General features: G+C 40.8%; 2 protein-coding genes and 1 pseudogene across 3 annotated transcripts; all 3 read left to right on the top strand.

The window, feature by feature from the left end:
• Nucleotides 1-5122: 5122 nt before the first annotated feature.
• Nucleotides 5123-6199, top strand: LOC311595098 (trace amine-associated receptor 7c-like; the record flags this gene model as incomplete). Its single annotated transcript, XM_084777468.1, has 1 exon — nt 5123-6199. The coding sequence occupies one exon, from the start codon at nt 5123-5125 to the stop codon at nt 6197-6199; it is 1077 nt and encodes a 358-aa protein (XP_084633594.1).
• Nucleotides 6200-17865: 11666 nt separating this feature from the next.
• LOC311593834 (trace amine-associated receptor 9-like) lies at nt 17866-18430 on the top strand (annotated as a pseudogene). The gene has a single exon. The product of its transcript is annotated as a trace amine-associated receptor 9-like (transcript).
• Nucleotides 18431-24172: 5742 nt separating this feature from the next.
• Nucleotides 24173-25207, top strand: LOC311595107 (trace amine-associated receptor 8b-like; the record flags this gene model as incomplete). Its single annotated transcript, XM_084777477.1, has 1 exon — nt 24173-25207. One exon carries the CDS (start codon nt 24173-24175, stop codon nt 25205-25207), a length of 1035 nt encoding a protein of 344 aa, XP_084633603.1.
• Nucleotides 25208-27001: the final 1794 nt, after the last annotated feature.

Here is a 27001-nt window from a genome sequence, read left to right as displayed (position 1 = left end):
TGTGCAGACATGAGCATGAAAATTAAGTTCACCCCAGAGCCGTGTGTTGCAGGAGAATTGTGCTTTCAGCATTAGAAACTTAACCCCCAAGGCAACAAAACTGCTGTCTCATCTTCATCTGACTCTTTGCAGGCCTATTTACTGAAAAGGCTTTTGCAAACAACTGTTGGAGTCACATTTCTGTAAGACTTTTTACAGGCCTTGGGCATATCTCCCAATTACATCCTGCCTCTGTACTAGGTGACGTGCTCTTCATTGAGCTAGTCTAAAAGCGAAGGTCAAATGAACCTAGATGCCCCTACTGATGTTAGACTGTGCAGTGAAAGTGCAGAGGAGTTGCATTATAAAAGCATTGAAGTGATGTTTTGCCTTGCCTGTACCTGACCATCCTTGTGTTTAGTACACTGTCAAAGGCATTGGCTTTCCCTTCTCTAGTGCCTACTGCATCTGTCATCACTACCACATGATGCAGTTACATCATTCCTTACAGTGTACCCAAATGAATCAAGTCATCATGCAATGAATCTGCCTGCATTCTTGTGTTTATTAATGCACTGTTCACAGTATGCTAGCCTGGGATCAGCCTGCTTACCAAAGACTTGAAGAGTGAATTAAGAAAGCAATATATCTATATCATCTATCTATACCTATACCTTTACCTATACCTATACATATACCTATATCTATACCTATTCTATCTATCTATCTATCTATCTATCTATCTATCTATCTATCTAGTCAGGTATAATTCAGTGGCAAAAATAAAATGAAATTACTTGTGATTCCAACTCTTGGAAGGTGGAGACAGAAGTGTCATCTTCAGGTTGTAAGACTGTTTTAGATAGATTACGCACCATGAAGCTTTGCATCAAATACAAACATTATCTTACAGTAGTTAAAATATATGGAAAGCTTTTGCAGAAGACTGAGCTCAGCTTTTTGCACCAACATCAGGCAGCTCCCAACTGTCTGTAGCTCAAGACCCAGTGGATTCTGGCTTCCTTGAGCACCTACATGCACACGCATGCACCCATGCATATATGCATATGTAAAGGCCAGGTATGGGTCTTCCACTTCAGCACTGTGGGACAGAGACAGGTGGATGTAAAGGGTTCACTGGCTAGCCAGTCTAGTACATGAGGGAATGGAAAGCTCCAGGTTTAGTCAGAGACTCTCTCAAAAGTAAAGGGAAGAGCCTTATGGTCAACATGTGTCTCCGGCCTTCACACCACACCTGCCCACATGGAGAGAGGTTCCGATGATGAGACAAGACCTTTCTTTTTGGGATGGTCTCACTCTAGCCCTGGCTAGTCAGGAACTTGCTATGTAGACCAGACCAATGTTGAACTTGGAGAAATGCACATCCCTCTGCCTCCTTGGTATTGGGATTAAAGGTATGTGCAGCCATGATTGGCTGTGTTGCATTATTTGTGAGGGTGTATATATATGCTTGTTTTAACTTTCTGTGCTTTATTTTAAAGTGAGAAGGTCCCTAATTTCCCCTTTTCAATTATCTCTACAAGGGTTTGTCACCAAGGCTATTCCCTGTTAAGCACTAAGTCTTATAAAGAGATCAATGCACATTACTTCTCGTTGTTCATATCTAACCGTTTGGGGTCTCACATTGTCATTGTGTTTCTGATGTGAGAGATTTGTCTGTGTTTCCTGGGAGATTTTCTCTGTCTTTACTGAACACAAGGGTTGGAAGTTGTGAAAAGTGAAAAGTGAATAACCCATGTCAAACCCTCATCAAATTTCAAGGTTTTGACAAGGTTTGACAATGAGGAAGGTGGTAGACACACAGATACTGGAAATGATTGGTTGAACTCCAAATTCAGAGACCACCCATGTCAGCAGAAGGCTTGGCTGCACATCTTATGAGGACTAACTGTTGCTGAATTTGGAGGGTATTTCTCAGAACACACCAAGAAATGCATCATGAACTTAACAATGACATTCACGGAGCACACGGATATCAGTAGGATTTACAGCTGCCTTACGGGTATAAAGACTGATGCTGAAGTCAAAGTGTGACAGGCCATGACGACAACATTTGGCAATGGCACCTTGGATATGCAAGTTTATGAGGGTCTTTCCACCCTTGCAGCAAATGTTAAGCTATCTGTCTCATGCAGTTGCTAAACTTGTGAACAGCAGTGCCAAGAGCACCCACGTGACACACATGCTCACCTTCTACAAGGACCCAAAGAAGAACTCTGTGAAACTCTATTCACCTGTGGCCTCCCCACTTATCTCCTACACAGTACTTGGCTTCAGGGTTATGCTAGCCATGTTTGGGGATGTGCTGGGCAGGATGTCCATCTTCCATCTCAAGCACCTGGACTTTAGCATGTATTTCTGGGCTCTTCTGACATCTGGGTGGGGTTCTCTGTGAGGCCCTTCAGCATAGTGAGGTCCATCGAGAGCTGCTGGTGCTTTTGAAGAAGTTTTTGCACTTCCCACACCTGCTGTATTGTGTTTCATTACTCTTTACTCTTCAATCAGAGCTTCATCTCCATTAATAGGTACATCGCTATCACAGACCCTCTGGTTTATCTCACCAAGTTGATGGTGTCTCTGTCAGGAATTTGCATCAGCATCTCCTGGATTCTGCCCCAGGTGTACAGTGGTGCCGTGTTCTATATTAGGGTCTATGATGGCCTGGAGCAATCATCCAGTGCTCTCAATTGCACTGAAGGATTTCCATTATGTTATAAATCATTGCTGAGTATTCATAGATTGTCTGTCACTTCTCAGATGTGTCTCTATTATGCTAATTGTATATAGTCATATTTTATAAGGACTAGAAAGTACGATAAAAGGTAGAAAATATCAGTCACAAGGTAAATCATTATTTCATTAATTAATTTATTTACTTTATTTCCCGATCACAGCCCCAACCCTTCCTTTCAGTCCCTATCTCTCACCTCTTTTTCCTATTCCCTCTACATTTCTCCTTGGAGAAGGAGAGGCCTCCTATGGATATCAACTTGCCTTGGCCTACCAAGTTGCAGTAGGACTATGTGCATCTTCTCCCCTTGAGGCCAGATGAAGCAGCCCTGTTACGGGAGAGGGATCCAAAGGCAGGTGACAGAGTCAGAGACAGTGCTGCTCCTGCTGTTAGGAGACCCACATGAAGACCAAGCTGCAAACCTGTCACTTATGTGTAGATGGTATACATCTACTCCACGCATGCTCTCTGGTTTGGTTTAGTCTCTGTGAGCCCTTATGGGTCCAGGTGAGTTGATTCTGTAGGTTTTCTTGTGGTGTCCTTGATCTCTCTGGCTCCTTCCATCCTTCCTCTCCATCTTCTACAAGATTCTCTGAGCTCCATCTAATGTTTGGCTATGGGTCTCTGTATCTGTTTCCATTAGCTGCTAGGAAGCCTCTCAGATGATAGTTATACTAGGCTCCTGTTTGCAAGTGTAGCACAATATTATTATCAACGTGAAGGGTGGTCTCTCTCTCTCATGGTATGAGTCTCAAGTTAGGCAAATCTATCGTTGGCCATTTCCTCAATTTTGGATCCAATATTATCTTTGCAAGTCTTGGACAACATATAGTTTTATAAAATATAAGCATGGATTTTGGAATACTTGTTACAGAAATGGAAACTAAGAAGATAATAAATTCTTGAAATTATGGCCTAAAGAAATTGCACATGATCCCTGAGATGTATACTACAAGATAATACTGTGACATCTAAAATTCATACAATGAAAACTAAATAAATGTTTCCCAATAATAAACAATGAGCAATATATATAATAATAAAATGCAGAGTTTACAATAAAAAGAGAAAAATATTACTTCTTATCATTATGTTTAGCTTATGTATGCATGTCAGCATATGTGCCTATGAAAGCCTGAAGGGGACATAGTGAGGCTTCCTCAACTACTATCCCTTTTCTATGTGGCAAAATCTCTCAGCTGAGCCTATAGCTTGCTAACACTTCTATTCTAGCTAGACCACTTGTTCTGGTAATCCACAGTCTCTTCCTTCTGAGCTCTTGTGATGATGATGATGATGATGAAGAAGAAAAATGATAATACAGTGCTGCCTACAGTTAAGCTACATGGAAATTTCATGTTAGTATGTGCTAATAAAATAAAAATTGTGTAAATTTTAATGTGAAGAATTTAAAGTATAGTTTAAAAATAAATACAAACAAAAACAAAACAAAACATAACTACTAACAATGTCCAGACATTGAAAGGGAAAACCTTTTCCGAGCTTAGACACATTCTGTAACAGCAATCTGGGAGGGAAACACACATTTCTCAAGTAAAAAGGAAGCATACACTAGCAGCCCACACTCTGAGAGTCCTGCCACATCGGATCTGTGCAGTGTCTTCCAGTGATTTCACCACAACAAACAGAGCACACAGAAAAGAGACTCCTACTTGTTTTAACACCCTGTTTGCTTCATTCCATGAGCAAAGTCTGGCAGTGGATGTATTCACTATTTCAAACGAAAAAGATTAAAGCAGAAAGTAGGGGAAAGTAGGTGTTGTCAGGACTCTGCATCTTATTTCTTTAACACAAACCAGTACTTGAAAACAGAAGGAATTATAAGCAGGAATTTTGACACCTTTAAAAGTAGAATCATTGATAACATTTCTCACAAAGGAAAATGGCCAACTCTAGTAAAAGAACAAAACTTCAACTTGTGAGCAATGTTCTGTTGGGACAGGTATCACGTCCACCTACATTATAGGGAAAGCTCATTAGATCCATCAAATTAGAAGGGAGAATGTAGTGTGGCATTAACAACATGTCACTGACAAGCTCTCACTTACCTCACCTTACACCAGGGGAATTTAGTCCTAGGGACACACTGTATTTGTCATCATTAGGCCACTTTCCTGAGGGTTAGGAGTGCTTGGGGCATTAATGTAGGTTAGCTAAATAAGGCTGAGAATGCTAATAAAAGGTGAGATTCAAATGTGCATCACAGAACACACTGGTGTTTTAAGGTGTGAGGATATGGGTGATGGAGAGAAAAAACAGACTTTAACAGCATTCATGTAATTAGGAAGATAATAATTTTACGAAATGAAAATGCATTGGTGATGACACATTATGTGTTTTTTCTCTCCTTAGGATTTTGTAATAACATACATGGCAGCAGAAGATGACAGTTTTCCCTGGGATCAAGACAGCATCCTGAGCAGAGACCTGCTCTCTGCCACATCTGCCCAGCTGTGCTATGAGAAGCTGAACACTTCCTGTGTCAGAATCCCATACTCCACAGGCCCTCGCCTCATCCTCTATGTAGTCTTTGGCTTTGGGACTGTGCTGGCGGTGTGTGGAAACCTCCTGGTGATGACATCAATTCTTCATTTCAGGCAGCTGCACTCTCCTGCCAACTTCCTGGTGGCATCCCTGGCCTGTGCTGATTTCTTGGTGGGATTGACTGTGATGCCCTTCAGCACAGTGAGGACTGTAGAAGGATGCTGGTACTTTGGGGAGAATTACTGCAAATTGCACAGTTGTTTTGATGTATCTTTCTGTTATTCTTCTCTCTTCCACTTGACCTTCATCTCCATAGACAGATATATTGCAGTCAGTGACCCTCTGATCTATCCCTCCAAGTTCACTGCATCGGTGTCCGGCAAGTGCATCCTGTTCTCCTGGTCCATGCCAATCATCTATGGCTTTTCTCTCCTTTACTCAGGAGCAAATGAAGTAGGGCTGGAGGATCTAGTCAGTGCCCTTACCTGTGTGGGGGGTTGTCAAGTCGCTGTGAATCAAACCTGGGTCTTCATCGAGTTTTTATTATTTTTCATCCCCTCACTTGTGATGATAACTGTCTATTCTAAGATTTTCCTCATTGCTAAACGGCAGGCTCAGAAGATTGAGAAGATGAGTGACCAGACTGCCAATGCAGCAGAGAGCTACAAGGACAGGGTAGCCAAGAGGGAGAGGAAAGCAGCCAAAACCCTGGGAATCGCAGTGGCTGCCTTCCTCCTTTCCTGGCTGCCATACTTCATTGACTCCATCATTGATGCCTTCCTAGGCTTCATCACTCCCACGTATGTGTTTGAAATACTAGTTTGGATTGTTTACTATAACTCAGCCATGAATCCTTTGATTTATGCTTTATTTTATCCTTTGTTTAGAAAAGCTTTCAAATTGATTATCACTGGCCAGATTTTGAGAGAGAATTCCTCCACCACCAACTTGTTTTCTGACTAGATTCTTGGTTTAGTTGAGAATTAAAAAGAGACTCACAGAATAACAATACTGAGAAAATTTAGTGCCCAGAATGGTCCTGTAATGTGATGAATTATGCTTCAGCTCTGTCAAATGGGTAAATCCAGCTGACAGGTTTTTTTTATGTAAAATTAATTTCTAGGTGTAATGGAGTCAGAGGACCCTAGATCTAAGCATTTCCCATTGTGTTTTGTGCTGGTTAGTCTTGCTTGGCTTCTGTAGATCCATGGCTAGTTGGCCCCTTTTTCTGCCTTTCAAAAGTTAAACCTTTTAAACTGAATATTTGAACACATAGTCTTTAAATCCCTTTGTAGTATGTTTCTAACACAATGCAAATGAAACAATTGGACCCTCAGGGACCCCTCTTGCTCAGAGAAGGGGGATATATCAGTCTCTGTTAACTGAGGCCTAGATTTGAGCACTCAAAAATGTGACTTTTAAGGTCAAGATGCCTAAACCAAGATGTTTATACAGTAACTAACATCTACTCAGTCGCTTACAGAAGAAAAGAAAAGTTTTGCCACAGATAGTAGCATCTGTTTAGTGACCTGCTCTCTAGGGAGGAAGCACACAGAGGAATGATGTCAATCCTAAAGCTTTACAAGTTTTAAAATGTTTAAATCAAAGATTTTAAGATGGTCCTTCATTTTTCACTATGACTTATACATGAGCTGATCTTTCCCTTATTTTGCAATGTTTCTAAAGATTTACCCAGTTTTCAAAAGATGTGCATAAAAGTGAAATTAATGGTGTGTTCTGAAGTAGAAAACATGAAAATAAAAGGCAAAATTTGCAGTCACACAGAGTATGGAAAACACATCTTATTCAGGTTTGCGGATGTATTTTTATGCTTCCTCCTGTAAAGATTTCAATTCCTTGTATAATTTACTCTGGATAAAGCCAATTGGGTATATTTGCAATGCTTTTTCTTTCTTTATTATGTATTAGAGGGCAGGATATAGCAGCGGGATCATCAACCCCTACATCCCACTCTTTATTATTTTGTTTGATATACAAAATTACAAAGCTCCAAGCCTTAGGCTGGAGAGATGGCTGTGCAGTTAAGAGCACTGGTTGTTCTTTCTGACAACCAGGATTTATGGCCCAGCATCTATGACATCTGACATCCATAGACCACTGTAGCTGTGTGATAACTTCCTCAGGCACTTCAGTCATGTGGTACACAGACATACATGCAAGCAAAATATTGTTACATATAGTAGAAAAATAAAGAAAAATCTGAGTCTACTATGTGTAGCAAAGCTATTGATGAATATTGAAGTGTTTCTGCTTGATATTGTTTTCTAATTTCTATGTTGACAAACATCAGGACTATTTATTATTTCTGTACCTTGTCTTTTACTTCCTGTCTGATTTTAAGCTGGTAAAGCTTGCCCTTAGCCGTGATACTGTTTCTGATTTTTACTTGAGATGTGGAGATGTTCTCTGTAGCTCAGACTAACTGTAGGCAATCCCCTGCTTCAGCTTTCTGAATCTTGTGATTAGAGCTTGGCTTATTTCCTATTTCAATGTTTTTGAGGAAGCCTGTCTTTGTGTGACTGACAGGTGACTAATGGCACCTTAGACTCTTTAATATCCCCTGCTGTAGCTCTTCTGTTCAGACCTTAAACATCCCCAGTTTGTGTTGTCTTCAGCCGTTTGACTAAGAGCGGCTTCTCCTGCAGCCACAGAGCTGTACGTGTTAAGCTTCAGAGGAGCTGATGCTTACTGGAATCCTCTGCACTCAAAGGTAACTCTGATGGTTAGCTCAATTCAAAGCAACAGTTCCCTTTCCAGTAGCATTTTGTGCTGTCTAGTCTTATATCAACTGGACACAAGTTAGAGTTATCTGAAATAGAAAAAGGATGCTCATTTGGGAAAAGGTCTCCATAAGATCAGGGCATAAGGAACTTTCTTAGCAGGGGACAGTGTGAATGGTCCAAGCCCTGGGCTGGTGGTCCTGGTTCTATAAGAAGGCAGGTTGAGCAAGACAAGTTGATGAAGTCAGTATGCAGTGCCCCTCCTTGACTTCTGCATCAGCTCCTGCTTTAGGTCTCTGGCCTGTTTCAGTTTCTATCCAGACTTCCTTAAGTGAAAGCCTGTTAGCTGAACGTGTTCTCTGAAATAAACTATTTCCTCCACAAGTTGCCTTGGCTCTGGTTCTTTATCACAATTGATGGGAGCACCTGGAGGTGTCATAGGAGGAACAAAAGTGAACCTTGAAGAGGTGAAAATAACAACTTGATTCTGATAGACTTCATCAACCTGCATGAAAGTTTTGAGAGTCTGATGCCAGTTGGTTTAATTTTAAGCCTATCCAAACACAATCGAATTTGGAAAAGGTTTCCAGGAAACAATCATTGCGATTCCAGCTGCACAATAAAGCTTAAGATGGGAGTAAGTATAGTAACACCTTTGTAAATGTTCATGTGACCATGAAGGTGTATTGTGTTGGGGAAAGGCCTAGAATCTAGTGTGGTTTCTGACCAAGAAAGCATAGTGATTGATCCACAGGCCATAAAAACCATGGGACAGTCATACTAAGGTGGGGTCTAGGAACTGAGAACTAGAGATAATGGCCCAGGTAAAGGAGAGTCTGGAATAGACATTCTGTTGTATTTGGGTGAGGTCTGTCACTACTAATAGCAAAAAGTTCACTGGGACAATAACAGCATCCTTTCACAGCTGTTCATGTGGACTGCAGGCATCTTATTTTATCTCCTGCACTGAGATGGTTCCCTGTGTGTTTATCAATCCTGGTTTCCCTAGTGCTTATCTGAGAAGACAGAACCTTTGTGCCCCCAACACACAACAATAGTTATCCTGACTAAGACACCGTTTAAACACCCTTGACACATAATTTTCCCATGTCCCCTCCTCGATCATCATACTTTCCTGAATATTTTTATAGACACTGGAAAACTGAGTATAAATCTGAACGTGCTAACGTGTCATAAATCTCCAACAATCTCACTCCTTGTGCATGAGCCTTGATTTCAGCAACAAGATATTGAGCTGCCCACTAGCAAACAACCTAGCTCTGGAAGTGGAGGCACATGCCATGGAGGGACCCTAAATCTTCAGAAGACTGCATGTAAAGTTGCGCATGTTTATTCTGTGTTGTGTACTGCTTTAATTACAAACAGCTCATTTACTTTCACCACAAACCGGTAAATCAGGCAGGGTGGTTCCTCTGTTAGTGAGTGTATTTAGGTCAGAAGAGGTCAAGTCGCAAGCCTAATGTCTTCATACTTAGTGTGAGCCCTCATCACCGTGGACTCAGAGTGTAAGGGACTCTGCTCCTAAATATTTCTTCCATCACAGGAGCTGAGTCCCAGTCAGTGCTGCCAAGTTGTTTAGTACAGTTTTGAAGCACATAAATTTTATATAATTATTTCATGGGAAAACAAATTTCATTAAGAAAATTAAATTTTTTTTGTTTTTTTTTTGTTTTTTTTAAAATTAATTTATTCTTGTTACATCTCAATGGTTATCTCCTCCCTTGTATCCTCCCATTCTTCCCTCCCTCCCATTTTCCCCCTACTCCCCTCCCCTATGACTGTTCCTGAGGGGGATTACCTCCCCCTCTATATGTTCATAGGGTATCAAGTCTCTTCTTGGTAACCTGCTGTCCTTCCTCTGAGTGCCATCAGGTCTCCCCCTCCAGGGGACCCGGTCACAACCTCCTAATGGAGATGGTTTCAAATGTGGCAAACAAGCCACTGGACAAAAGATCCTCATTTCTACCACAGACAGAATTCTGCCTAAAAAAAGGGCAACCTTGGATGCAGGCAGAGTCGACTGCCAAACTCTGCCAAGACAGGGTAAACAAGTTCTCAGTAGTTCCTGCCTCACAAATATGTCTGTCAGATATATTGGGCCAGAAGGCTAAAGAAGATGCTCCAACATTATAAAGAGTTTTGGGTGGCTATTCAGCTAGCAAATTGTCTCTGTCATCTTCTCATTTGGAAAGCTACTAGCCTGCACTCCTGGCATACTCAAGTAATCAAGTTCATTCCTTACAATGAAGCTTATTTGTTTAAGGGTTAAGATGATTTTAGGTCTAGACAGGTGTTTTAAGTTGATAATGACAATATGTCATGGAGATTGATTTACATTCAGAAATGTAGATACACCAAGATAGGAAAGATGTTTTCTTCAAGACTGTCAAATACAAATAGCCAAAACACTAAGAATGTAACATTTATATAATTCCTGATCGTGTCATGGTTCTTCTTGCTATAGGCAATCTATTGTATATATATATGTAATAATATAAATGTATACATTAAAATTTTTTTAAAAAGAAAAGCAAAAAAATCAACTTGAAATTATTTTCAATATGCCAGAAGTAAAAGAAAAACATAAAAAAATTAAAATTAAAGGTCTATACATGTGTGTGTGTGTGTGTGTGTGTATGTATGAGTATGTGCACAGGTATGTATTATTGTTGTTTGGAGTTGGCCTCCCTTCCTGATCCTGTGGGAAGGGGTCCAGAAAACCCACAAATCGGAGTCTGGAAAAGTACCCCACCTCCAAAGTGGGGCAGTATCTCAAAGGAGGGAGATCTGTGTCAAGGCACCAAAGATTGTTTTTTCATTGGCTTTTCTGGTACTTGGATGGAAGAGAATCCTGGGTCTCAGAAGCCTAACTTCTGAGGAAAGGTATCCTGAGACCTGGAAGTGCAGGAACCACACAGCTCAGGGGGCGGGACAGTGTCCTAAGTGTACCCTGAGAGACAAGGAGCTCAGGAACCACACAGCTCTGAGAGGACGCCTCCTGTGCAGAGACACTGCAGCTCCCACGGGAAGATTAGTCCAACCCCTGATAATATGAGGATTTTAGAAGCTTGAGCTGCACTCTTTCCCTGGCATATGTTCTCTTCTTCTCTTCTTCTTCCAAGAAGAGAGTTACACCAGCCAGTAATTCTCTTAAAAGAGATTTATTAGAGAGGCAAATACAGGAGATGGGGATGAATCCAGGGATGGCTGCCTGTGCTTCAGGGAGAAGGCAGCAGAGAACTAGGCAGACACCACCTTTATAAAGGATTTTTTTTAGTGGGTGGAGCTTTCTGGTCAACAATTTCCAGAGTGAGGATTGGTGGGATTGCAAGTCCTGGTCTTGGGGAGCTCAAGAACTGGTGGGCTTTCCTGTCTGGACATTGGTTGGTTCTCCTATTCAGAGATTTCTAGGTTTTAGTGCGAAGGTCGGGGATTGGTCAGTTTTCTTGCTCAGAGATGGGTGGAACTTTTTTTATTTCCAAACTTTTCACCACAAATTAGCACAACCTGGGATGGGCCCTACTAAGGGATTGGAGATGACAGTTTCAGAGGTCTGGAGGAGGAGCTTTCTTAGGCAGGGCTCTGAACACTTTTTTTCCTTGAGGGGGCTATAATGTTTACAAAGTAGCTAATTTATAAGGAGTCCATGGCTCGGAAGCCTTTCCCTGCAACATGCATTGCAGACAAAGACTGAAGAGGAGGTGCTGCCATTGTGGGCAGCTCCCCTGAAGGTAGTAGGCTGAAGCAAGAAAAGTTGTCTTCATTATAGACAGCTCTCATGGCAACAGTAGGCATTCGGAGGCAGGAAAGGTGCTAGCTTCCGTTACAGCAATAGGCTGAGGCAGGAAATGTCACCGTGGACAGCTCCACTGATTAGGAGCTGCCATTTTGTCTCCTGTGTCCACAGCCACAGGGATGCCAGCCCTTAGGTGGGAAGAAGAGTCTGTCAGAGTTGAGTCAGGAAAGAGGGGATGGCAGATTGCTGCTTAACGTTTTGGTTGCCTGCAGCTTGAGGACTAGATATAGGTCTTGGTGAAAGGTGCATTGGGGTGCATCAGACTGCTACATCTTGGGGCTATGGGCTGCCCTGGTGGTTCCCTAGACTGAGGGTAGATTAACATTATCAGCAGCCACCTTAGCTGGGAGGGATGGGCTGCTGTGGCTGCTAATACCAGCTGCTATCTCAGCTTCAGCTGCAGCCTGGGTTGCTATTTCCAAGGTGACAGAACTACAGGACAAGGGGATAGCTTGGGGATGCTGTCATTGCTGGGGCAGCCACTTTGATCATGTATGTATGTAAGTATGTATGTATGTATGTATGTGTATATAAATATATATTTTTGTATGTGTATATATATACATAAATGTGTGTATAGCTTTATATGAATGTTTATGTGTTTGTATGTGGATATATGTTTATGTGCTAATCCATTTTTTCCATCAATTTGTCCACTTCTGTTTTCTATCATTCAGAAACATGTTTTAACGAATTTCAGAGAGAATTCATGAATAATGCAATCAAAGCTTTCTATTCGTTTAGTGTGAAGTTAGGTAGTGATCACTGATTCAACAGCTTGATTATTACAATGTGGAAGTGCTCACTCATTTATTAGAAAATACCTAGGCCTTGGACATACGTGTGACCTGACCTCTTCCTCCATGCTTGTCATGCTGCTGCATGGTCCCGAGGTTACTTGATCTCAGGGCCATGTTCTACTCTAGAATATTACGAACTCTGGTTGGTTGCTGCCTTATCCTTGCTCTTCTGCTTTTAGAATATGGAGTATGGATATAAACTCAGGAACGTAGTGTTAACATCTTGTTAAACATTTTCACTACAATACATTTAAATTTTGATAAAGTTAGCCAACATATAAAAATTTAAGATATAAAGAACCACTAAATTCTTTCTTACATATAATTTCCACCAACAGTTCTAGTTTTATTTTAATCTAAATTTGCTCTATCACAAATACTAAATGGCTTTATCATTTCATCTCTCTGCTCTGTTCACTATCCTCCATCCATTCATTGGCTTTAATAAATCCAGTATATAGATTTTATAACTTATTACTTAGGTTCTGAATGGACTCTGTTGCCTGCCCTTGGATCCCTGTCCCCTATCTGAGCTGCCTGGAAGAGGATGTGCTTAGTCCTGATGCCAGTTGATGTGCCCAAGTGGGTTAGTACATGTGCAGAGGTGGATGGGGGGAGCTTTTCTGAGGATCAGGGGATGGGAAGAGGGGGGACATGGTGGGAGGGCAGGACTTGGAGGAGTGGAGGGAGGGGGCTGTGATCAGGATGTAAAGTTAACAATTCAATAAAGTTAATAATAATAAAAAGATTTTGCAAAGAAGTATCCAAAGGTTAGTTATTGTAGATCATAGAATAGAAACAATTGCATAACAGAGACTTTTCAGTGAGCATCTCTTCTTAATATAAGTTTGCTGTGAGATGCGGAAACTGAGCTTACAAATGCAAACTCTAAGAACCTACCTGAAAATTATAGACTGTCTTGAGTCATATGCTTTATGATACTGTATAGTTTTAAATTCCGAGAAATGTATTAATTGCAATTAAATAGACTTACCTTTGTGAAAGATATAATAGGCTAGGTCTGCATAATGTGTTACAATGTTATTGATTAAACTAATAATTCTGAAGTCAAACAAAAGTATTAAATTATTAAAACACAAACATTCATAAAACTACCTACAACAATGAAAAATGGAATAGTTTTTGCATAAATTTTTAATTTAATTTACAACTTCAAAATCATTTATGTTATTACTCCTGATCTTTTATGTCTGTGCTATGCACGCCCATACCAGAGACTGATTTCTCCATTCCCTCTCTTGATAATCCCACTCAATGTCCAGAATTGAGAAAAAAATGAAACAAAGAGAGTATTGTTACTATGAGGGTAACCCCCACTGTCTAGTTGTCAGGCGAGGAGTTGTATGGACGTCTCCATGTGCTGTCTAACCCATGTAAGCTCTGGGATGTGGTACACTCCTGATTCCATTGGGAGAATTCTGCCCTCCCCACCCGAAGACTTGTGGGTGAGCCTTTTCAGTGGCTCTCCCAACTCCTGTTGGCAGAAAACTTTGCGGGATTTTCATATGGTCATGTTGTGTAAAGGACTATGCCTTTGAAGAAGTCATTCACAGGAGAGTATGAGCTATAGTCCATAAGAATGCCTCCTTGTTCAGTAATATGCCTTAACTCTCCCTGTGTATATCTGAAGCATGAGGAAGGTAAGCTGGGAAGGAAATTTGAGTGATGGGGATAAACCTACCCTAGCCTTCTCTGACAGGAAACAAAGATGTGTGAGTTCCAGATGACACAGGGAGCTCGTGGAAAACATGGAGCCTTGTCAGACCCTGCATGGGGTCCATAGAGAAGATGAGACGAAGTAGAAAGAGGGCAGGCTAGCGGGATAGCAAGTCTTCTGTGTTTGGTGAGTTATGTGTTTCCCATGGAGTACTGAAGGTGAGGCCAACATATTAGAGGCTTTATACAGAGAGCTGGGGCCCACAAGGTGAGGCTGTGAGCAGATAAAATCAGTTATAAAATTATTTTATTCATTTTAATCTTCCCTATGCTTTTCCTTGTGAGATACCAGCAGAAAAGGCTATAATATAATGAATTTTTTCAATTTTAATTTTATTAGTTTACTCAGATTACAACTAAATTATTATCCCATCACTTGTATCCTCCCATTCCTCCCTCCTTCCTGCTTTCACCCTATTCCCCTCCCCTTGGTCTAAGACCAAGGAGGACCTCCTCCCCCACTATATGGTCATAGGCTATCAAGTCTCATCTTGGTAGCCGGCTTATTCTTTCTTTGAGTGCCATCAAGCCTCCCCACCAAGGGGAGGTGGTCAAATATGGGCACCAGAGTTCATGTCAGAGTCAGTCCCTGCTCTCCACATAACTGTGGAAAATGTCCTGTCCATTGGGTAGATCAGAGTAGGGGTTTGATGTTAACTGCTCCTATTGTCCTTGGTTAGTGCAATAGTTTGAGCAGACCCCCCTGGGCCCCAATCCACCCATCAAAATGTTCCTTTTGTAGGACATGCCTTTTAGGCTAGTGCACAATTATAAGTGAGTATATACCATATGAGTCTTTCTGCTTCTGGATTAACTCACTCATTATGATCATTTCTAGTTGTCATCCATTTGTCCACAAATTTTGGGATTTCCTTGTTTTTAATAGCTGAGTAGTATTCCATCATGTAAATGTACCACAGTTTCTTTATCCATTCTTCTACTGAGGGACATTTAGGTTGTTTCCAGGTTCTGGTTGTTATGAATAGCGTTGCTATGAACATGGTTGAGCATCAACCTAAAACCAGAGACACTAAATTGGTTAGAATAAAAAGTGGGGAAGAACCTGGAACACATTGGCACAGGAGACAACTTCCTGAACAGAACAGCGGCAGCCTACAGACTGGCTGCCATACTTCATTGACACCATTATTGAAGCCTTCCTAGGCTTCATCACTCCCATGTATGTGTTTGAAATACTAATTTGGATTGCTTACTATAACTCAGCCATGAATCCTTTGATTTATGCATTTTTTTATCCTTGGTTTCGAAAAGCCATCAGAATGATTGTCACTGGCCAAATCCTGAGAGAGAATTCCTCCACCACCCACTTGTTTCCTGAGTAGATTCTTGGTTTAGTTGGGGAGTGAAAGGTGATTCACAGAAGAACATCACCAGGGAAATTGAGTGCCCTGTGAAGTAACTAATTATGTTTCATGTCTATGAAGATCCAGCTTCTATCTTCAGTAAATACAAAATTGATATCCAGATGCCATATAATTAGATTGCCTGAATTTTAACCATTTTCCACTGTTTTTTTCCTGGTTCATATAGCTTGGTTTCCCTAGATCTGTCACTTTGTAAACATGTCATTGTCAGCTCTTGTTAAACTTTTAAGCTTTAAATTTGAATAACAGTCTTTAAGTAACTTCATAGTATGTTTCTAATACAATGCAAATGAAACAAAGAGACCCTTTGGGGCCTTCTCTTTCCCATAGAAGGAGGTATATCTATATTTATTTTAACTGATACCCAATTTGCCCATTAAAATGCAAATTTTAAGTTCAGAAAGTATAACCCAAGATATTTAAGTGTTAACTAACCTCCACTCAGTTGCTTACAGAGGAAAAGAAAAGCAGTGTCACAGATAGTAACAGTGACCTGCTTTCAATGGAGGAAGCACACAGAGGAATGCCAAAGTTGCCCAGAAAAAGATGGGAGAAGAGGAGGAGGAGGAGGAAGAGGAAGAAGAGAAGAAGGAAGAGGGATAAAATCTCTATCTCCTTGTGAATACCTTAGAGTAGGAGAGCATATCTACAGTTTGTAAAGACAACAAAACAACCTAGACAGATTCTCAAGGCTCCTTGTGTTGTTATGGAGGCTGTGATGGGAAGATGCCTTTTGGAGGGCTCTGGGCGCGCACTGTGAGCCTGGACCAGGTGATACTGCGTTGGACATCCTTAGCCTCAGGTTGTCTTGTTTTTGTATACGAGGCATAGCATAGCATTCTGCTGACGTTCTTAGCTGTGTTCTCATGTCAGCCAGTGTGAGAAGTTCTTGGATTTTTCTCTTTAGTTCATTGTGATTGATTTTAAACTGTTTTTAAAACAAACTGTAGGACTCATCCTCATCACCAAAGAACTATAGCATCCATGAAGGTTCAAGCACCCTCTGTACCTAAATGCAGTTTGCAACAGTTTGTTGGTTTTTGGTTTTTTTTTTTTTTTTTTTTTGGTATGTTTAGAATGCTAAAATGTTTCTAAAGTTAAATAAACTGTATTACTACATTAAGAAAGTAAGGTCCTTAGGTCTTGGTGTTTGTCACAGCAATTGAAAATAACTGTGACACTGAAGTGAGGCACTGCAAACACCAACAACCATGAGAGGCCACAAAAGGTAGGAAAAAACGTGATGTTCTAGACCTTTCACATGCTTTGCCCTTACTTACATTTTTAATTAAGTAGATTTTTATTTCATTCATTTTCATCATGTCCTAGGCCTTATGAAATTGGCAGGCCTTATAAAATTATGAACAAGGAAACATCAAAGTGGAGTCAAATACTGGGCTGGGCTCTTTCAAACCCTGTTTAACTGAGAGAGACCCCTGTGTGGTGAAAGTCAGAATCATCTGTACAAAATGGCTCAGTGCAGAGAAAGCGCTTCAGAGAAGAACTTCCTGGTTGTAATTATCACAGCAAATTTCCCTTTACACCTCGTGCCACAGGGACTCCCTGAGAGGAGTTATCATGGTTGAAGTGGGTTGGCTGGCTGCCTAAAAATTCTGTGAGGGAGAAATTCCTTAAAAGGTCCCTTCTCTAATATTTACACACACACACACACACACACACACACACACACGCACGCAGCACAGGCACACATACACACACAGCCTTTGCAAATTAGAGCATCAACTGGATTAACAAGTATTTAAATTAAAATTTTCTAAATTATTTAGATGATGTAATTTCTGGCCTGATGACAATTCTTAAGCCATTTGTTTTGGATTAATGAAGACATTTAGAGATAATTAAAAATTATTATGGGAGCTGGGCACAGCGGTGCACGCCTGTAATCTCAGTACTCAAGAGGAAGAGGCAGGTGAATCTGTGTGAATTCCAAACCAGTTTGGTTTACAGTGTAAGTTCCAGGACAGCCAGGGCTACACAGAGAAACTCTTGTCTTCGGGGGAAAAAAAAAAAGGAAAAGTATTATGTGACTATAAACACAGTATCATTTTATGAATTTTAAATGTCTTTTTTTTTTCATTATGTATAAAAGGATGTGACCTGGGGCAATCCTTAAAGTAAGCGATTAGATATGCAGTGTATAGAGGAGTCCCTGGAGCTCTGCTACGAGAATGTGAACGGATCCTGCATCAAAAGCGCCTATTCACCCTGGCCTCGAGCCATCCTCTATGCGGTCCTCGGCTTGGGAGCCGTGCTGGCAGTGTTTGGAAACTTACTGGTCATTATTGCTATCCTCCACTTTAGACAGTTGCACACACCTACGAACTTTCTGGTGGCGTCCCTGGCCTGCGCCGACTTCTTGGTGGGGGTGACAGTGATGCCCTTCAGCACGGTGCGGTCCGTGGAGAGCTGCTGGTACTTTGGGGAGAGCTACTGTAAGTTCCACACGTGTTTCGACACCTCCTTCTGCTTTGCCTCTCTCTTTCACTTGTGCTGCATCTCCATCGACAGGTACATCGCAGTTACGGACCCGCTGACCTACCCAACCAAGTTCACCATATCAGTGTCAGGAGTATGCATCGCTCTCTCTTGGCTCTTCTCTGTCACGTACAGCTTTTCTATCTTTTACACGGGGAGCCAGTGAAGAAGGGATCGAGGAATTAGTGGCTGCTCTGACCTGTGTGGGAGGCTGCTAGGCTCCACTGAACCAAAACTGGGTTTTACTTTGTTTCCTTTTATTCTCTCTGCCCACAGTTGTGTGGGTCGTGTCCTGAACTTGTTCTTTGAACCTAACGATCTGTAGGCCTTGAGTTATTTGTTTTGCCCAGTAAAGGGCTCCGGACTATTACAGAGAACAATTAATTCACTTAAGCCTTGGTGTAGCTATGGAAATACTATACCTTTCAAATACAAGGATTCTTATTAATATACAGGGTTTAAGTTTTGATCAATTATAAACCTGTTTTAAAAGCTTTTGTTCACATGTGTTTTCTCAGGTTATTACTTAATTTGACAGCCAAATTAAATAAAGCTCTGTGTATTTTTTAATAGTATTTAAAAGCACTCAGACATATTATAGAAAATACCATCCATCAGACAATTTCTCTCTGTGCTGTCAAGATGACAACAACTTTTCCAGTCACTTAGTGGAGTGATCAATTGTTCACCAGTAACAAAACATAGACACAGTAATAGTGGATTGGGGATACAGAACAGTGATAATGTGCTTGCCTTGTACATGTGCAGCCACAGATCTCATTCCCAGCACAGCTAACAATGGATGGATGGATGGATGGATGGATGGGTGGATGGATGGATAGGTAGATGGATGGGTGGATGGATGGATGGATGGATGGGTGGATGGATGGATGGGTGGATGGATGGATGGATGGATGGATGGATGGATGGATGGATGGGTGGATGGGTGGATGGATGGATGGGTGGATGGATGGATGGATGGATGGGTGGATGGATGGATGGATGGGTGGATGGATGGTTGGGTGGGTGGATGGATGGATGGATGGATGGATGGATGGGTGGATGGATAGATGGATGGGTGGATGGATGGATGGATGGATGGGTGGATGGATGGATGGGTGGGTGGATGAATGAATGAATGATAATAAATCATCATTCACACCTGAACCTCTGAGAACTAACAGTGCGATTGAGCCTTGCTGTAATACAGTGCCGCATCTGTAACAGAAGCCATAATAAATATTTAACTGGCTGGTTTCATGCCCTTTTTATTTTTACCACCTGTTGGTATGCCATATTTGTTTATATTTCAATCTAATGCCTTTGACTCAGTTTTAATCTTACACATTTAAGGACCCAACCATAAAGAATTAAATTTTTCACATTTGTATTTAGGAAAAAAAAAAGAACAAGAACAGAACAATCGTAGAAACACTAATTTCAATGTTAAATTGTTTTAAAAATAAGCATTAAAGGCAATATCCATGCCCCTAGATACCTTGATATTTTAGTCCATTAAAAATATTTTTATAGCTAGAACTCATTTATGTTAAAAAATAAATGTTAAATTTGAAGTTTATATACCATGATGCTAAGATGATGTGAATCAATATTATCTACCATCTCTTATATTTTTTGTTAAACGAGTAGCAAATATCTATGGTATTTAATAAAATTATACAATAAAGTATAATGGAATTGATAATGCTTGCTTCATATATTAGCCTCTAGGCCTGTTTGTATTTTAAAGCTGTCCTCTTATTTCTTGTTTCTGCACTTTCTTCACCCTCTTTATTGACACACACACACACACACACACACACACACACACACACACACACACGTCTGTCTATATGTCTGTCTGTGTAGATGTATGCCTTGAATGTAGGTGCCTGTGGAGGTAAAATTGCCCCTGGAGCAAGAGCTACAGGAGACTGTGAACTGCCCTGGTGTGTGCTAGGAGTGGGGCTCAGGTCCTCAGGAGGAGCAGCACACATTCTTACTGCTGAGAGACCTCTCTAGCTGTCATTTGCTCTACTGTAAAAACCATTTGTTACAACACTTAAGCAATACTGTGAAATACTTTTCACTTCTAGGTAGATATATTCCTCTCTTTATAAATCACGATATTGGATGGTTACAGAAAATGCTAAATTACCACAACTTTTGTTTGCTGGTAAAAATCTTGTTTATGTCATTTGAAATTTTTGAATATTGCCTTGCAAAATTTAAACAGATAAAAGTGTTTTTAAAGCAAACAAGTTAGCAATTTTAAAATTTTCAGCAATATAATGATAGTCCCTTAGACTTTTACTCTTAAAAACTTGCATCACTTTTCACCTTTATTTGGTTTTATAAAATGTTTAATGACCAATAGTTGAAGAGAACCAAGCATTAGTTTGTCTCTATTTACATTAACTGAGAACAAACAAAGCAATAGCTTAGAGACTGACAGTAACAGCTGCACATAGCAGGTTTGTTTTTGAAAGCAGGTTCTTTCTTTTGTCTGAACAGCCCATGCACAAGGCCAGGGTCCAGCGCGAGCTCCTCAGGCCGGACCGCCTGGGTTTCAAATGCTCAAGTCCAGCCACATCGTTCACTGGCTTCACTTGGGCTCAGTCATTTATAGTTTGTGTGGCTGAGTTCTCATCTGTAAACTGGGGGGTGAAGATGGAATGCTGTCCATGAAGTGCTGACTGCAAAGCAAAACAAGCCTGTAGAATCTAAAACCAAAACAATGATAGAAATGTTCTCTGCTAGAAAAAAAGCACCAAGATGTTTTATTCAAGAGACTTTTAATGCAAACCCAATAAAATAAGTTCACAAACAAGTCTGACATAAAGAAATATTGAGTCCAGCTCTCCACAGAAAGACCTAGAATCCAAATGTAAAAAATAAAGACAGCATAATTACAAATAAGATACTTGTATGAACAGCTTGCAGCCCTTCACCCCCACCCCCACTATTTCCAGAATGGTTCGTTTCTAAGATGGTAGTGATTGAAGGTGCAAGAGAAAAAATTGAAAACATGCAGAGCAAGTTGGTTTATACAATAAAGAAAATACCAACTGAAGTTCTAGGGAAGAAAGATTTAACGAGGTAGGTTTTCATTAGTATTTTGTTTTTCTTGTTATTTTAATATAACATAAAAACATTAATTAAGAAACCATATTTTGGAGAGGTTTTATATACTCAATTCTGAAGCTAGGATAGCTACAGCCATATCTGTTTTCAGACTCAATCCCATTGTGAATGGGTCAGAAAAAAAGAAAAGCACTACTCCAACTTTCCCAGAAGTATAAGGCAGAGACTATCTTCTCAAGAAATGCATAGGAAATGATTTGGATGTTTCATTTTGTCCAAAGCATACATACAAACGCACACTACACTAATGCCAGGAGACAATGTTGCATCATTTCTTAAGACAGTACTAAGTGAGCTTAGGATTGTATAACATATAGAAAAACCATAAATGTATGGGTCTCTGGTGTAACTTATGGTGGAGTAAATTTGTAAAGACAGCAAAGCCCACCTGAGAGGCCCCAACCCCAGGAGTGTCTCCTCTAGCCTTCATCCTTTTGACTCTCCCACCTCCTTGCCTGCATTCCAGGCGACTATGAACATGTCTGTGCTGTGTCCTTTCACCTCAGTGATATTAGCTTCTACACAATAACTATTTGCTACATGAATTAAGTTGTGACTATAAAATAAATTTTAATGCCCCACTATTTCCAGAGGGAATCCCTTCTGAGACAATAGTGAATGAAAGTGTAAGAGAAAAATTTGAAAACATTCAGAGTGAGTTATACAGGAAATAAAATACTGAGTGAAGTTCTAGAAAGGAAGGAATTAAGTAGGTAGGAAAGTCCTGATGCTGACGTCAGCTGAGCAAACCAGCACTCCACTACTGAGAAGAGTTGCCTTCTCTGTGTTCATCTGAGGCCATGCAGAGCAAGCTTACAACAGATCCATCCTTTCTGGTGCACATTGACACAAAATGGCAGCTCACCACTAGCTCACCTGGAGCTTTACTCGTGTTATCTGAGGTCTGAGGTAGAGGACACTGGGGAACAGCACCTGCACAACTTCTCTACAATGGATACCTCCATCCCCATAAAGTCACCAAATGTTCTGACTTTTACCAAAGTCCCATCTAACCACAGGGCATTTTCCCTGCTCCTAGCTCCACATGGAGCCTGCCAGAATGATGCTCCTAAGGGTGGGTGTGTCACCTTGAGACCATGAAGGAGGCCTACCACACACTGTGCCTCACTTTGATGGTGGAGATAGGAGATGCAGGCATTTGACCTTTCCCTTAAGTGAAGGACATCTTTGACCAGTGAAGTGTAAAAGCCCTCAGTCTTTACAGGGATGTCTATAACTTTACAGGAAACCTTCACCTTATTAAGGCTTTCCATGTTTGAGGTGCCATTTGCTAATTCCTCCCCAGGTGTCCTCAATGTAATGGAGCCACATGATCTTCTGTAAGACGCCTGGAGGGTGCTTCCTGTTTTGATCTTTATTGGTTCCAGTTTACTGTTACATTTCATCATGTGATTTGGAAATGTCATTGATCAAAGAGTCAGACACTGTGTGTCTCAGCCCAGCTGAGAGGTATGTACAGATGAGAGAGCGTGACCAAAGGACTTTGTGAATGAGCTGTGGATTCATCTATTTCCTGCCTTCTAACTAATGTGTGTTGATGCAAACTAATTGCAAAACATTTTAGTATCTTTGCCCTAAATAGTAGATCGCATTTCTCTTTCAAACTTTTGAATCTACTGCTCTAGCAAGAAGATAGGTTCTTTAAAACATCTCAACTGACACCTGTAGGTGATGGGCTATATGGCCAACGTTCAGCCATCTTGTCAGAGCCTAGGTTCCTATTTCTCTAGCAGTCTGCCATTTACCAGAAACCAGCTGACCCTGTGGTGGTTCGGCAGTTAGACGAAAGATAAGATTTAGACTGAGCCACTCTGTTGTAGTTTAGCAGTTAGATTAGATAAAGATAGCAAAATATTCGGTGTGGCAGGACGTTGTGGCCTGTTTGGAATTCCTAATTCCTGGCATCTTGAGATAGCCTGCAGCTGGGTTGCCATAGCAATATGCTTCCTTGCCCCCTGCCTTATAAAAACTCTGTGAAATTTTTCAATAAATGGGGTTTGATCAGAATCCAGACTTGCCCCCATTTCTTTGTGTCTTGTGTTCTGTCCCTATACAGGAGAATTCTTCTCCTGAGCATTAGTCGAACCCCGGCAGGCCAGGGCATATACCTGCTTCATCTGTCAGATAATAAATACGTATGTGTCAGGCTAAGAATATTTAACGTGTAATATAGTTGCCACATACTGAACTGGGCCATTTCAGGGCATTCAAAAAAATCTTAATTGTGACTGACAGTAGTATTTGCACAAATTAGAAGTGTACAGAGAAACATAATTGAAGAACTTACTAATTATAATTACAGTAGTGTGTATGTGTGTGTGCTTTGAAGATTCACACCTAGCACGGTAGGGATTTCTCCTGTGGAGTGTATAATGGAGAAAGTGGATTGGCTGGCTTCTCCAAACATCACAGGCTTTGGGATGCTATTAAATGCTTTGAAAATGCAATTTTATTTTAAGCCATCATCTTTTGCAAGAAAGGAATCTACCTTAAATTACTCAGGTAATATGCTTCCTGGACAGATGAAAATCATTATTAAATTTGCCTGGGGTAAACAGTAGTGTTTGGCATAGCTACAGGAATAATTTTGTGACTAGAGATGGGAAATCGACTTTCTGACTTTTTAAATGGCTTCATTTCTTTATAATTAAAATAGAAAAAAGGGTGTTATAATCTTAGGCAATACTTAAATTCAATTATTCAGAAATAGAGTTTTATTCATTTAATTTTTAGGTCTCACAATTACTGCTTCTCCTACCAAGACAGAAATCCCTCAGGCATCAACTGACAGAATCATGAACAGCGACTTTTCCCAACCAGCCCCACAGCTCTGCTATGAGAACACGAATGGGTCCTGCATTAAAACTCCCTACTCGCCAGGGGCCAGGGTCATCCTGTACATGGTCTTTGGCTTTGGGGCTGTGCTGGCAGTGTGTGGGAACATCCTGGTGGTGATCTCAGTTCTGCATTTCAAGCAGCTGCACTCTCCAGCCAACTTTCTCATCGCCTCTCTGGCCAGCGCTGACTTCTTGGTGGGTCTCTCCGTGATGCCCTTCAGCATGGTGAGGTCCATCGAGAGCTGCTGGTACTTTGGAGACAAATTCTGTAGCCTTCACAGCTGCTGTGATGTGGCATTTTGTTACTCTTCTGCCCTCCACCTGTGCTTCATCTCCATTGACAGGTACATCGCTGTCACCGACCCTCTGGTCTATCCCACCAAGTTCACGGCGCCTGTGGCAGGAATTTGCATCAGCGTCTCCTGGATTCTGCCCCTGGTGTACAGCGGTGCTGTGTTCTACACTGGCATCAGTGCCGCGGGGATGGAAAACTTAGTAAGTGCTCTCAACTGTGTAGGGGGCTGCCAAATCGTTGTCAATCAGGAGTGGGTTTTGCTAAGTTTTCTTTTATTCTTCATACCTACCCTCGTTATGATTATTCTTTACGGCAAAATTTTTTTGGTAGCTAAGCAGCAAGCTCTCAAAATTGAAACCACCACAGGTAGCAACAAAGGAGAATTGTCCTCAAAGAGTTACAAAGCCAGAGTGGCCAAGAGAGAGAGGAAGGCTGCAAAAACCTTGGGGATCACTGTGGTGGCATATGTGATCTCATGGTTACCATACACAACAGATACGTTGATCGATGCTTTTATGGGATTCATCACTCCTGCGTACATCTATGAAATTTGCTGCTGGGGTGCCTATTATAACTCAGCCATGAACCCTTTGATTTATGCCTTGTTTTATCCTTGGTTTAGAAAAGCCATAATGCTTATTCTAAGTGGGGAAGTTCTAAAAGGTCATTCATCTACCATGAGTTTGTTTTCAGAGTAAGTATTAATTCCAAATTCAGAAAATAACTTAAGGAACAAAATTATGAAATGGTGATGGAGCTAAACATAAAAAACAACCCTTTCACAATTCTGAAAATATAGCATTTTAAAAAAATTAATCAGCGGAAAAGTCATGGGAAAGTTAAACAATTAAATTGTCATAGAGATGGTTATTATACTATATGACAAACATGGCTTATGTACGTAGTCAATGTCAATGTTTTTCAACATGCACTTTTAGTGTCTATTAGTGCATTGAATTTTAGATCTATGTTTTGGGTGTGAAATCTCTAGTCAACTGATCTTTTTTCCTTTTTCTTTTGTAAGGCTGCATTAGATTTCTATAATTGTTAGAACAGAATATGAGAATACAGCTGGCTTACACTGAGAGTACACTGTCTCAAAGCTGAGAGCCTATAGTCTACCCTCAGCTTGCAGGTGTCTCTTGCCCCCTTACAGAATCATCAGACACACAGGATTAAGGTGCATCTTAAATTACCGATTGTGACTCAATTACCTCTTAAAGATGGAGGGCTGAGGGGCTAAGCTTCATCATCGAATGAATCTGGGATGACACAAAGCGGCCATTACAGACACACCCAGCCACGATGACACGTACAGGGCCAATCTTCTCACTGTTCCTCCATGACTATTCCTCCATCCTCCTCCATTATTTTTCACGTCTCAGGATATGAGGTGGTGTGGAACCCTCCTATGTCCACCAAGGGGTAGGAGGGTGCAGGATCTTGGAACAATCACAATGTCTTAGCACCAGTATTTTAGATATAATGTCAAACACTACCCAGAAAGTGGAAATTTTTCTCACCAAAAGGAAAAGCCAAGGAAGATAAAACAAGAGGGAGAGAATGTAAAGGAACAGGTATGATCTCAAAGCTGAGTGGGGCGGGACACGTGGAAGAAAGAGATTATTAGCAAGAGAGAGTGTGGTTGCCCAAAGCCATGTAATGCAATCACAAAGCTACCACAATAAAACCTGTCACTTTGTATGTTAACTTAAACTTTCTTAATGAAACATTGTATTTATAAATATATGCAGTTACTATTTGTCAATTAAGACAGAAATATTTTTCAAAATAATATAAAGCTAAAAACAAAAGCAGGGCCAGTGACCATAAGCAACTTTAAGACTGTAAATAAAGTATCAGTTATCACTGGAAAATGTCTTTTATCAAACATTTTTCACCTGAGTTCATGCACAATCCACTTCTGCAGATTTCTTAAGTATTTTTCTCATCTGAAAGGAGTTCATAGAGCAGCTGTCACCTTTGTAAGGTAAAATTTAAAGCAGACATCACAAATTGTGACAAGACTGATGTCTGCATCTAAATTTTCCATACACATTATATATGTTAACAAGTATATGTCTAGGACATGAAATGTAGTGAAGTGAGTGGCAAAGCACTTACCAGCCATTAGGGACATAGCTTTTGCCATTTAAAGTGTTGCACAAATAGTGTTTCTTTACTGTTCTTTAAATTTTCACACAAGGAAGCCTTGCTCTTACTGCAGATCTTTGCAACCTCAGCATGTGATTTTTTTAAAATTCCACAATAAAACATAGGATTGCTACATCTACACTTAGTGGAAGCAAGTTCTGGCTGCTCTTTAGCAGCCCTGTATTAATAGCATTGTTACCTTTGTGCCCCAAGTCATTAGGTAAAATGAGAGACGCTGATCTCAAGCCTTGCTCTCCCACAAGGGTGATTGTGAGCAAGACAGCTGCTGTGTGGCCACTGGGCAGCCCTCAGTGTGTGGAGAGAGGAGAAAGAGCAAT

Source organism: Acomys minous, assembly GCF_964271855.1.
Source record: "Acomys minous genome assembly, chromosome: 3".
In the NCBI taxonomy this organism is placed as follows: domain Eukaryota; kingdom Metazoa; phylum Chordata; class Mammalia; order Rodentia; family Muridae; genus Acomys; species Acomys minous.
This window is presented reverse-complemented; position numbering and strand designations above follow the sequence as displayed.